This window comes from Oncorhynchus mykiss, chromosome 13, assembly GCF_013265735.2.
Source record: "Oncorhynchus mykiss isolate Arlee chromosome 13, USDA_OmykA_1.1, whole genome shotgun sequence".
Lineage (NCBI taxonomy): Eukaryota > Metazoa > Chordata > Actinopteri > Salmoniformes > Salmonidae > Oncorhynchus > Oncorhynchus mykiss.
Window position 1 is genome coordinate 55,145,338 of NC_048577.1, and position 14,195 is coordinate 55,159,532.

The 14,195-nt window shown below is 42.2% G+C and overlaps 1 protein-coding gene across 2 annotated transcripts in view; it reads right to left on the reverse strand.

The window, feature by feature from the left end:
• Positions 1 to 13,852, reverse strand: part of LOC110514491 (cytoplasmic phosphatidylinositol transfer protein 1-like) — a 129,653-nt gene extending 115,801 nt beyond the window's left edge. For both annotated transcript variants that reach the window (XM_036941564.1, XM_036941563.1), the window contains exon 1: positions 13,136 to 13,852. In XM_036941564.1, coding sequence (XP_036797459.1) covers positions 13,136 to 13,183 — 48 coding nt within the window. In that variant the 5' untranslated portion in view covers positions 13,184 to 13,852. The remainder of the gene's footprint in view (positions 1 to 13,135) is intronic.
• Between the last annotated feature and the right edge of the window lie 343 nt (positions 13,853 to 14,195).

Here is a 14,195-nt window from a genome sequence, read left to right on the forward strand (position 1 = left end):
CATTTCCTCCTTTAAGTGGACTCTGAAAGTCGAGTAGTTTCAACCTGCAAGCGGAGAGTCCTGAAAGAAAATGACTTAAAACCCTGAACTCACTGTCCCTTCTGTTAATTGCACATCCCGCGCAGCAGCTAAATGAGAGGCCATCTGTCAAACTATTCTGCTGTGCTCGGTCTATTAAAAGGGATAACCTTCACCGCTCTCATTTCCACGGCAAAACAATGTCACCATGGAAATAAAGCATTGTAACTGAGGTGTTTGTTTGGACTGTACCTGCTGCGAGACCAGAGAGTCCATATAGAAACACCTCCGTCAATGTTCTGTAGAGACCAGAGAGTCCATATAGAAATACCTCAGTCAATGTTCTGTAGAGACCTAAAGATGGTCCATATAGAAACACCTCAGTCAATGTTCTGTAGAGACCTAAAGAGGGTCCATATAGAAATACCTCAGTCAATGTTCTGTAGAGACCAGAGAGTCCATATAGAAACACCCCCGTCAATGTTCTGTAGAGACCTAAAGATGGTCCATATAGAAACACCTCAGTCAATGTTCTATAGAGACCTAAAGATGGTCCATATAGAAACACCTCAGTCAATGTTCTGTAGAGACCTAAAGATGGTCCATATAGAAACACCTCAGTCAATGTTCTGTAGAGACCTAAAGAGGGTCCATATAGAAATACCTCAGTCAATGTTCTGTAGAGACCAGAGAGTCCATATAGAAACACCTCAGTCAATGTTCTATAGAGACCAGAGAGTCCATATAGAAACACCCCCGTCAATGTTCTGTAGAGACCTAAAGATGGTCCATATAGAAACACCTCAGTCAATGTTCTATAGAGACCTAAAGATGGTCCATATAGAAACACCTCAGTCAATGTTCTGTAGAGACCTAAAGATGGTCCATATAGAAACACCTCAGTCAATGTTCTGTAGAGACCTAAAGAGGGTCCATATAGAAATACCTCAGTCAATGTTCTGTAGAGACCAGAGAGTCCATATAGAAACACCTCAGTCAATGTTCTGTAGATACCAGAGAGTCCATATAGAAACACCTCAGTCAATGTTCTATAGAGACCTAAAGAGAGTCCATATAGAAATACCTCAGTCAATGTTCTGTAGAGACCTAAAGAGAGTCCATATTGAAATACCTCAGTCAATGTTCTGTAGATACCAGAGAGTCCATATAGAAATACCTCATTCAATGTTCTGTAGAGACCTAAAGATGGTCCATATAGAAACACCTCAGTCAATGTTCTGTAGAGACCTAAAGATGGTCCATATAGAAACACCTCAGTCAATGTTCTGTAGAGACCTAAAGATGGTCCATATAGAAATACCTCAGTCAATGTTCTGTAGAGACCTAAAGATGGTCCATATAGAAACACCTCAGTCAATGTTCTGTAGAGACCTAAAGAGGGTCCATATAGAAACACCTCAGTCAATGTTCTGTAGAGACCTAAAGATGGTCCATATAGAAACACCTCAGTCAATGTTCTGTAGATACCAGAGAGTCCATATAGAAACACCTCAGTCAATGTTCTGTAGAGACCTAAAGATGGTCCATATAGAAATACCTCAGTCAATGTTCTGTAGAGACCAGAGAGTCCATATAGAAACACCTCAGTCAATGTTCTGTAGAGACCTAAAGATGGTCCATATAGAAACACCTCAGTCAATGTTCTGTAGAGACCTAAAGATGGTCCATATAGAAACACCTCAGTCAATGTTCTGTAGAGACCTAAAGATGGTCCATATAGAAACACCTCAGTCAATGTTCTGTAGAGACCTAAAGATGGTCCATATAGAAACACCTCAGTCAATGTTCTGTAGAGACCTAAAGAGGGTCCATAGGTACGTGTCTCTATAAGCAGAAAGTGTTGCGCCCTGACCTTAGAGAGACGTTTTATTTCTCTGTTTGGTTAGGTCAGGGTGAGATGTGGAGTGGGCATTCTATTTTTTTATTTCTAGGTTCCTTTATTTCTATGTTTTGGCCGGGTATGGTTCTCAATCAGGGACAGCTGTCGATCGTTGTCTCTGATTGGGAATCAAACTTAGGTAGCCCTTTTTCCCTCCTTTCAGTGTGGGTAGTTGACTTTGTTAGTGGCATTATCGCCCAGTTAAGCAGTTAAGCGTTTCTTTGTATTGTTGGCAACATTTTTATCAAATAAAGAAAATGTACGCCCACCACGCTGCGCTTTGGACTACTTATTCCTTCCAGACGGCCGTGACAGAAAGCTTTTCGGTTGACTTTATGACTTACACCCCTTTATGACATTTCCATGGCAACTAAGGGTTAATTAGCTTATTTTTACGTAAGAGAACCTCGTTCTTGTGAAGTGTTGACATGTTTGGAATGGGTGTAATGACTCCTGGATCCTGTGACTTTATGACACAGTAATAGGCCTAATTGATGTTTCAGGGGAAACAGATGATTCCTCTTGCTGAGGATTAGAGGAATGCAGTGTCAACTCTGGTCATCATCTTATAGCAAACAGGAATCTAAAGGTTGAAGAGGGCCTTAATTTATCATTTCAACCAAGATGTTCAAGAGTTACAAGTTGATACACAGGGTCAGACTGAAAGTAACAAAGATTCTGAAATGCAGATTTGTGTGCTGTGAGGTCAGGAAGTCATAGGCTTACTTCTCCAGAAGGACTATACTAAGGGCTTTTGTCCCCACACAAGCCATCATTGTTTGGCCTTAGCAGGAACACATACCCTCATTCCCTGCATATACTGTAAACCTCTCTCAGGTCATGACTGAGGGCAGGGGTATCAGAACACAGCAAGGTCATGAAACAAAGAAGGCTCAGGATCCTATTCTGGCATCAAACAAACAGTCTGTGGGTAGCAGAGTTCTCTCTCTCTCTCTCTCTGAAGATACAGTAATATGATCCACAGGGAACTAAAATAGTTTTTCTGCCCATTGAAGATCAAGTGTAATGCCCCTGAGATCAAACGTACTGTATCTCATCATCCCAGAATGCAGTAAATTAACTGCCAGTGTCTCGCAGCCAGGGAACTCCCACAGCCTGTGAACACATCTGCATAATTTTGTAGACAAAATTGAAAAGCACTGCAGTGCCAGCAGACCAATGTTGTATGGTTAGAGTGGCCACGGTGGGAGTGTTTCCTCTAATCAGGAACAACACACAGTGCTTCACAACAACTACAGACCCTGTCTGGGATGCAGCTGTAGAGATGATGTGACAGAACTCATAAAACCATTATAAAATTTTTACAAAGCTTAATTTTTTAAGTTCAAAATGTTTAAATATACATTATATACCGAACAAAAATACTAACACAACATGTAAAGTGTTGGTCCCATGTTTCATGAGCTGAACTAAAAACATCCAGATAGGGTTGCACATTTTGGGGAATATTCAGAGGTGGAAACCTTCCGTGGGAATTAACGGGAATATATTGGAATTAATGGTAATATATGCAAATTAATATTAATACCAGTGAAATGTAGATGTTTTTTGCATTGGATATATTTACCATATCATATGGAGACATAAACATAAACCTTTTACCTTATCATAAGTAGACATAATTGCAAATTATTAAATCCTTCCAATAGAAATTTAAAAAACGATTTAGTTACGAATTTAACTTTAATTAAATGAGTTGACTCTTCACATGGGATGATTTCACTGAACAACAAAAGGGAATATTGAAGGATCCCCAATGATCCATCACATCTCCCAACAATGTTTTCAACATACATCTGTAAAATGACAGTCTAGAAACTAAAGCCTTGGTTGTCTTCCTCTCAGGCTTCCATGTCTTCTCCCTGGACCTCCTCAATATCTATCTCTTGAATATCAAACTCTGAGGCCTCATCTTCACTATCACTTTCTAACCTTGTTGAGGATGGCTCGTTGTCAGGCTCAAAAAGCCTCAAATTTGCCCGGAAGGCCACCAATTTTTCAACCCTTGTATTGGTCAGCCTGTTGCGTGCTTTGGTGTGTGTGTTCCAAAACATGGACCAGTTGCGCTCTGAGGCGGCCGATGTTGGTGGGATTTGGAGGATGGAGGAGGCAACAGGGGAAAGAGCCTCAGATCCACAAAGTCCCTTCCACCAGGTGGCTGATGAGATATGTTGGGACGACTGCCATATTGCATTTCCATCCTAAAGCCCTTGCTTGGAAGTGTACTTCGTCAGACTGCCAAGAACCTTACCCTCATCTAGGCCAGGGTGGCGAGACACAGTAGTGATGACACCATAGGCCTTGTTGATCTCTGCACCAGACAGGATGCTCTTGCCAGCATACTTGGGGTCCAACATGTACGCTGCGGCATGAATGGGCTTCAGGCAGAAGTATTCACGCTTTTTGATGTATTTCAGAACTACAGTTTCCTCTGCTTGGAGCAACAGTGAAGTGGGCAGGGCAATACGGATTTCTTCTCTTACATCTGCAGGCAGGGTCTGAACATGAGACAGGATGGAATTGTCCCTCAATCCGTGCAATGGCAACTGCTATAGGTTTCAGGAGTTTCTGGCTGCTTACCACTCTCTCCCAAAATACATAATCCAGGAGACTCCTCTTGATGGGGCTGTCCATATCGGCAGACTGTTTTACCTCTAGAAGACTGTCAAACATGATGTCAACACCTCTCCAACGAGTGTTCCTTGGCAGCTTCAATGTGGTGCTCTTATTCTTCTCACTTTGCTTGGTGGGGTAGATTGCTGCTATAACTTGATGACCCTTCACATACCTAACTATTTCCTTGGCTCTCTTGTAGAGTGTATCCATTGTTTTCAGTGCCATGATGTCCTTGAGGAGCAGATTCAATGCATGAGCAGCACAGCCAATGGGTGTGATGTGAGGGTAGGACTCCTCCACTTTAGACCAAGCAGCCTTCATGTTCGCAGCATTGTCTGTCACCAGTGCAAATACCTTCTGTGGTCCAAGGTCATTGATGACTGCCTTCAGCTCATCTGCAATGTAGAGAACGGTGTGTCTGTTGTCCCTTGTTTCTGTGCTCTTGTAGAATACTGGTTGAGGGGTGGAGATGATGTAGTTTAATTATTCCTTGCCCACGAACATTCGACCACCCATCAGAGATGATTGCAATACAGTCTGCATTCTCTATGATTTGCTTGACCTTCACTTAAACTCTGTTGAACTCTGCATCCAGCAAATGAGTAGACAATGCATGTCTGGTTAGAGGAGTGTATGCTGGGCGAAGAACATTCAGAAATCTCTTCCAATACACATTGCCTGTGAGCATCAGAGCTGAACCAGTTGTATACACAGATCGAGCAAGACATTCATCAGCATTTCTCTGACTACGTTCCTCCACTAAGTAAAAAAAACATCAGATTCCAGGAGGACCATGAGCTGTTGCTATCGCTAAGGTGTCGGATTCATCATTTTCACCTCGAATAGAAGTGTAGGGACTTTTGTCAGAGATTGCTTGTTGTGAGCGCTGAGGGAACTTTATGCACTTGGCCAGATGATTCTGCATCTTTGTTGCATTTTTCACATATGATTTGGCACAGTATTTGCAAAAGTACACAGCTTTTCCTTCTACATTAGCTGCAGGGAAATGTCTCCACACATCAGATAGCGCCCGTGGCATTTTCCTGTAAAGATTTTTTTTTAAATAGGTTTTTAAAAAACAAATACAATTTCATGTACAGATAAATAGTTAAACAGATAGATTAAACAACACCTTTGTAAGACAAATGTTTTAAAATTAAACATGTATGGAAACAGGTGAATTAACACTCCTCAGTTAGCAGGCTCAAGCATGCTAAAACCTACATGGTATCAAAAAATAATTAGCATAAATTGTTAAAAAGTTAGAAATTATTTAAAACACATTTAGGCTACTATTTACTAGTTAACAAAAAATCATGTATGCCATATAAAATATATTCACCCCACCCAGTTTTGTAATCAAAAAGCATGTAGTCCTTGCCTCTGACAGTGTAGTAGTGTGGGCTCAATAGCATCTCATTTGTGTGCAAGATCTTGAGAATCAGCTGTACATGTGATTCCATTCCATTCCATTGAATTGAGGATAGTTTAACCAAAATATGCCACAAGACGTAGAATTGCCTTACGTGTATCCCACAAAGAAGGTTCACTGTTATTAGCTAACTTTTAGATGAATTTAAGCAAAATTTCCTAGGGCTTAACTTCCCATCGAAAAATTCCAGATACTGACTAGTTTTCTGATCCACGCACCTGCCTTTTAAAGGCATCTGTGACCCACAGATGCATATTTGTATTCCCAGTCATGAGAAATCCATCGATTAATTTATTTCAATTGACTGATTTCCTTATATGAACTGTAACTCTGTAAAAATCTTTGACATTTTTTGCATGTTGCATTTATATATTTTTCACTATAGAACAACATGTGAACGATCCAGTTATTTTTAAATGAAGTCATTTCTTAGAAACCATCCCTAAAAGGACACAAATAGGAAATACTAATGATCATTACAGGAGTTTACTTGTGTCTTTAAATTAAGGGAATGAACACCCCCACATACAGTGCATTCGGAAAGTATTCAGGCCCCTTCACCTTTTCCACATTTTGTTATCTTATTCTAAAATTGATTTTTTTTAATATATCTACACACAATAGCCCATAATGACAAGGCGAAAACAGGTTTTTAGAAATGTTAGCTAATTTATCAAAAATAAAAAAACTGAAATACCTTATTTACATAAGTATTCAGACCCTTTGCAATGAGACTCGAAATTGAGCTCAGGTGCATACTCTTTACATTGATCATCCTTGAGATGTTTCTACAACTTGATTGGAGTTCACCTGTAGTAAATTTACATGATTTGGACATGATTTGTCTATATAAAAGGTCCCACAGTTGACAGTGCATGTCAGAGCAAAAACCAAGCCAGGAGGTCGAAGGAATTTTCTGTAGAGCTCCAATACAGGAATGTGTCGAGGCACAGGTCTGGGGAAGGGTAGCAAACACTTTCGATCAGTTAACTCTATATTTGTACCAGAGGGAAAACAGTTACAGAGGCATTGTAGTTAGTCCTAACTGATGGTCGTATGAGTAGAATAGCAGAGTGACAAGTCCTAACTGATGGTCGTATGAGTAGGCTAGCAGAGTGACACAAGTCCTAACTGATGGTCGTATGAGTAGAATAGCAGAGTGACACAAGTCCTAACTGATGGTCGTATGAGTAGGCTAGCAGAGTGACACAAGTCCTAACTGATGGTCGTATGAGTAGAATAGCAGAGTGACACAAGTCCTAACTGATGGTCGTATGAGTAGGCTAGCAGAGTGACAAGTCCTAACTGATGGTCGTATGAGTAGGCTAGCAGAGTGACACAAGTCCTAACTGATGGTCGTATGAGTAGGCTAGCAGAGTGACACAAGTCATAACTGATGGTGGTATGAGTAGAATAGCAGAGTGACACAAGTCCTAACTGATGGTCGTATGAGTAGAATAGCAGAGTGACACAAGTCCTAACTGATGGTCGTACGAGTAGAATAGCAGAGTGACACAAGTCCTAACTGATGGTCGTATGAGTAGGCTAGCAGAGTGACACAAGTCCTAACTGATGGACGTATGAGTAGGCTAGCAGAGTGACACAAGTTATAACTGATGGTGGTATGAGTAGAATAGCAGAGTGACACAAGTCCTAACTGATGGTCGTATGAGTAGGCTAGCAGAGTGACACAAGTCCTAACTGATGGTGGTATGAGTAGAATAGCAGAGTGACACAAGTCCTAACTGATGGTCGTATGAGTAGGCTAGCAGAGTGACACAAGTCCTAAATGATGGACGTATGAGTAGGCTAGCAGAGTGACACAAGTCCTAACTGATGGTCGTATGAGTAGAATAGCAGAGTGACACAAGTCCTAACTGATGGTCGTATGAGTAGAATAGCAGAGTGACACAAGTCCTAACTGATGGTCGTATGAGTAGAATAGCAGAGTGACACAAGTCCTAACTGATGGTCGTATGAGTAGGCTAGCAGAGTGACACAAGTCCTAACTGATGGACGTATGTGTAGGCTCGCAGAGTGACAAGTCCTAACTGATGGTCGTATGAGTAGAATAGCAGAGTGACACAAGTCCTAACTGATGGTCATATGAGTAGAATAGCAGAGTGACACAAGTCCTAACTGATGGTGGTATGAGTAGAATAGCAGAGTGACACAAGTCCTAACTGATGGTCGTATGAGTAGGCTAGCAGAGTGACACAAGTCCTAACTGATGGACGTATGAGTAGGCTAGCAGAGTGACACAAGTCCTAACTGATGGTCGTATGAGTAGAATAGCAGAGTGACACAAGTCCTAACTGATGGTCGTATGAGTAGAATAGCAGAGTGACACAAGTCCTAACTGATGGTCGTATGAGTAGAATAGCAGAGTGACACAAGTCCTAACTGATGGTCGTATGAGTAGGCTAGCAGAGTGACACAAGTCCTAACTGATGGACGTATGAGTAGGCTAGCAGAGTGACACAAGTCCTAACTGATGGTCGTATGAGTAGAATAGCAGAGTGACACAAGTCCTAACTGATGGTCGTATGAGTAGAATAGCAGAGTGACACAAGTCCTAACTGATGGTCGTATGTGTAGGCTCGCAGAGTGACAAGTCCTAACTGATGGTCGTATGAGTAGAATAGCAGAGTGACACAAGTCCTAACTGATGGTCATATGAGTAGAATAGCAGAGTGACACAAGTCCTAACTGATGGTCGTATGAGTAGAATAGCAGAGTGGCACAAGTCCTAACTGATGGTGGTATGAGTAGAATAGCAGAGTGACACAAGTCCTAACTGATGGACGTATGAGTAGGCTAGCAGAGTGACACAAGTCCTAACTGATGGTCATATGAGTAGAATAGCAGAGTGACACAAGTCCTAACTGATGGTCATATGAGTAGGCTAGCAGAGTGACACAAGTCCTAACTGATGGTCGTATGAGTAGGCTAGCAGAGTGACAAGTCCTAACTGATGGTCGTATGAGTAGGCTAGCAGAGTGACACAAGTCCTAACTGATGGTCATATGAGTAGAATAGCAGAGTGACACAAGTCCTAACTGATGGTCGTATGAGTAGAATAGCAGAGTGACACAAGTCCTAACTGATGGTGGTATGAGTAGAATAGCAGAGTGACACAAGTCCTAACTGATGGTCGTATGAGTAGGCTAGCAGAGTGACACAAGTCCTAACTGATGGTCGTATGAGTAGAATAGCAGAGTGACACAAGTCCTAACTGATGGTGGTATGAGTAGGCTAGCAGAGTGACACAAGTCCTAACTGATGGTCGTATGAGTAGAATAGCAGAGTGACACAAGTCCTAACTGATGGTCGTATGAGTAGGCTAGCAGAGTGACACAAGTCCTAACTGATGGTCGTATGAGTAGGCTAGCAGAGTGACACAAGTCCTAACTGATGGTCATATGAGTAGAATAGCAGAGTGACACAAGTCCTAACTGATGGTCGTATGAGTAGAATAGCAGAGTGACACAAGTCCTAACTGATGGTCGTATGAGTAGGCTAGCAGAGTGACACAAGTCCTAACTGATGGTCGTATGAGTAGAATAGCAGAGTGACACAAGTCCTAACTGATGGTCGTATGAGTAGAATAGCAGAGTGACAAGTCCTAACTGATGGTCGTATGAGTAGGCTAGCAGAGTGACACAAGTCCTAACTGATGGTCGTATGAGTAGAATAGCAGAGTGACACAAGTCCTAACTGATGGTCGTATGAGTAGGCTAGCAGAGTGACACAAGTCCTAACTGATGGTCGTATGAGTAGAATAGCAGAGTGACACAAGTCCTAACTGATGGTCGTATGAGTAGGCTAGCAGAGTGACAAGTCCTAACTGATGGTCGTATGAGTAGGCTAGCAGAGTGACACAAGTCCTAACTGATGGTCGTATGAGTAGGCTAGCAGAGTGACACAAGTCATAACTGATGGTGGTATGAGTAGAATAGCAGAGTGACACAAGTCCTAACTGATGGTCGTATGAGTAGAATAGCAGAGTGACACAAGTCCTAACTGATGGTCGTATGAGTAGGCTAGCAGAGTGACAAGTCCTAACTGATGGTCGTATGAGTAGGCTAGCAGAGTGACACAAGTCCTAACTGATGGTCATATGAGTAGAATAGCAGAGTGACACAAGTCCTAACTGATGGTCGTATGAGTAGGCTAGCAGAGTGACACAAGTCCTAACTGATGGTCATATGAGTAGAATAGCAGAGTGACACAAGTCCTAACTGATGGTCGTATGAGTAGAATAGCAGAGTGACACAAGTCCTAACTGATGGTGGTATGAGTAGAATAGCAGAGTGACACAAGTCCTAACTGATGGTCGTATGAGTAGGCTAGCAGAGTGACACAAGTCCTAACTGATGGTCGTATGAGTAGAATAGCAGAGTGACACAAGTCCTAACTGATGGTGGTATGAGTAGGCTAGCAGAGTGACACAAGTCCTAACTGATGGTCGTATGAGTAGAATAGCAGAGTGACACAAGTCCTAACTGATGGTCGTATGAGTAGGCTAGCAGAGTGACACAAGTCCTAACTGATGGTCGTATGAGTAGGCTAGCAGAGTGACACAAGTCCTAACTGATGGTCATATGAGTAGAATAGCAGAGTGACACAAGTCCTAACTGATGGTCGTATGAGTAGAATAGCAGAGTGACACAAGTCCTAACTGATGGTCGTATGAGTAGAATAGCAGAGTGACACAAGTCCTAACTGATGGTCGTATGAGTAGGCTAGCAGAGTGACACAAGTCCTAACTGATGGTCGTATGAGTAGAATAGCAGAGTGACACAAGTCCTAACTGATGGTCGTATGAGTAGAATAGCAGAGTGACAAGTCCTAACTGATGGTCGTATGAGTAGGCTAGCAGAGTGACACAAGTCCTAACTGATGGTCGTATGAGTAGAATAGCAGAGTGACACAAGTCCTAACTGATGGTCGTATGAGTAGGCTAGCAGAGTGACACAAGTCCTAACTGATGGTCGTATGAGTAGAATAGCAGAGTGACACAAGTCCTAACTGATGGTCGTATGAGTAGGCTAGCAGAGTGACAAGTCCTAACTGATGGTCGTATGAGTAGGCTAGCAGAGTGACACAAGTCCTAACTGATGGTCGTATGAGTAGGCTAGCAGAGTGACACAAGTCATAACTGATGGTGGTATGAGTAGAATAGCAGAGTGACACAAGTCCTAACTGATGGTCGTATGAGTAGAATAGCAGAGTGACACAAGTCCTAACTGATGGTGGTATGAGTAGAATAGTAGAGTGACACAAGTCCTAACTGATGGTCGTATGAGTAGGCTAGCAGAGTGACACAAGTCCTAACTGATGGACGTATGAGTAGGCTAGCAGAGTGACACAAGTCCTAACTGATGGTCGTATGAGTAGAATAGCAGAGTGACACAAGTCCTAACTGATGGTCGTATGAGTAGAATAGCAGAGTGACACAAGTCCTAACTGATGGTCGTATGAGTAGAATAGCAGAGTGACACAAGTCCTAACTGATGGTCGTATGAGTAGGCTAGCAGAGTGACACAAGTCCTAACTGATGGACGTATGAGTAGGCTAGCAGAGTGACACAAGTCCTAACTGATGGTCGTATGAGTAGAATAGCAGAGTGACACAAGTCCTAACTGATGGTCGTATGAGTAGAATAGCAGAGTGACACAAGTCCTAACTGATGGTCGTATGTGTAGGCTCGCAGAGTGACAAGTCCTAACTGATGGTCGTATGAGTAGAATAGCAGAGTGACACAAGTCCTAACTGATGGTCATATGAGTAGAATAGCAGAGTGACACAAGTCCTAACTGATGGTCGTATGAGTAGAATAGCAGAGTGGCACAAGTCCTAACTGATGGTGGTATGAGTAGAATAGCAGAGTGACACAAGTCCTAACTGATGGACGTATGAGTAGGCTAGCAGAGTGACACAAGTCCTAACTGATGGTCATATGAGTAGAATAGCAGAGTGACACAAGTCCTAACTGATGGTCATATGAGTAGGCTAGCAGAGTGACACAAGTCCTAACTGATGGTCGTATGAGTAGGCTAGCAGAGTGACAAGTCCTAACTGATGGTCGTATGAGTAGGCTAGCAGAGTGACACAAGTCCTAACTGATGGTCGTATGAGTAGGCTAGCAGAGTGACACAAGTCCTAACTGATGGTCATATGAGTAGAATAGCAGAGTGACACAAGTCCTAACTGATGGTCGTATGAGTAGAATAGCAGAGTGACACAAGTCCTAACTGATGGTGGTATGAGTAGAATAGCAGAGTGACACAAGTCCTAACTGATGGTCGTATGAGTAGGCTAGCAGAGTGACACAAGTCCTAACTGATGGTCGTATGAGTAGAATAGCAGAGTGACACAAGTCCTAACTGATGGTCGTATGAGTAGGCTAGCAGAGTGACACAAGTCCTAACTGATGGTCGTATGAGTAGGCTAGCAGAGTGACACAAGTCCTAACTGATGGTCATATGAGTAGAATAGCAGAGTGACACAAGTCCTAACTGATGGTCGTATGAGTAGAATAGCAGAGTGACACAAGTCCTAACTGATGGTCGTATGAGTAGGCTAGCAGAGTGACACAAGTCCTAACTGATGGTCGTATGAGTAGAATAGCAGAGTGACACAAGTCCTAACTGATGGTCGTATGAGTAGAATAGCAGAGTGACACAAGTCCTAACTGATGGTCGTATGAGTAGGCTAGCAGAGTGACACAAGTCCTAACTGATGGTCGTATGAGTAGACTAGCAGAGTGACACACACAGACAACAACATACTGTAACATCTCTACATGTTTTGCTTGGTGTCTTAGATATGCATGTGAAGATTTGGCACTTAAAGCCAATAAACCAAACAAGGGAAGTATGGCGTAGGCCTAGCATACTTCCAACAGCACCACCCTGTGGTTTAGTCTACAGTACTCTAAATAGCCCCTACAATCAGTGTGGTACAAAAGTTCTTCACAATAAAATGGCATAACTACCTACTCCATCCAGTTTGCAACTAGCATGGTAGACATTCCATACAATGACCATGCAACAGCCTAAACCTTTCACAGTTTTAGGTTTAGTAGGACAGAAGAAAACGCAAAATGTTCAGAAAAACTGGGAGATATAAGTACCCTAACTTACCTCTTCCACAGTGAGCGGCATACATATTCTATATTCCTTCATCAACATATTCTTCCTCCGTCAAGACTGTTGTCAAAAAAACGACTAGAAGTTGAAACGACGTTTAGGTTCTGTGTCTTTTGGCGGTCTATGGCAACTCAAACTTATGCCAGCGCTAGGCAATTGTCATCAAAGATAAGCACGAGACTGATAAAAAACAAAACAATCTTTATATTTGATTAGAACAACTATGCTATATCAGTCCAGCGTTGAATGTGAGCGTCCGCTATCCCACTGCAATCACACGACCGAGCAGAGCAAAGTAAATGCAGTCATCTTCTCACTGAAATCATGAGGGAACATCCACTAAAACGACCCATTAGCTAAATAATTGGCACGGTAAAGATCAGCAACGCTTCTGATGGTAATATTAGTTGTAAAAGAAAAGCATTACAAAAACGGTGATGAACTCTAGGCTAAATTCCCCTGAGCACTATCCAAGACTCATCCGAAGTGTCGTGTGGCAGCGCTAACGTCCCGGACAAAGCAAGCACACAGTGAGCTCTGAATTGAGCCACGTTGGTCCCAAATCAAAATTGGCGAGTTTGCTGTTGTTGTTCGGCTACATCATCAAGGTGATGCTGCTGTCTGGCGGTAAACTGACGATACTCTATTGCAACATTCAGCACTCCCTCTTTACTTCGCAATGAACAGAAAACAACTGCCCATTCATTCCGATCTGGAAATAGGCAACCTGGTCTCAGAGCATTTCGTAATATTATTTATGTAAATCCGAGATACTCATTTTGGTATGGTATGTTACGTTTTGTATGGCATGTATTCATTTGTGGATGTCCATCACCCATTTCATGTGTTATTTTACAAATTACAATTCATATTATTTGTTAAGAATTTTCAAAATGCAAAATATTTTACGAATTTGCATGTTGTACAATATGTTACGAATTTTCTAAATATACAATTTGTTACGAATTAGCAAAACGTATGATATGTTACGAAGCTAGCTAGGTGGCTAGGTGGCCAACATTAGCTAGCTGGCTAATGTTAGCTAGGTTAGGGG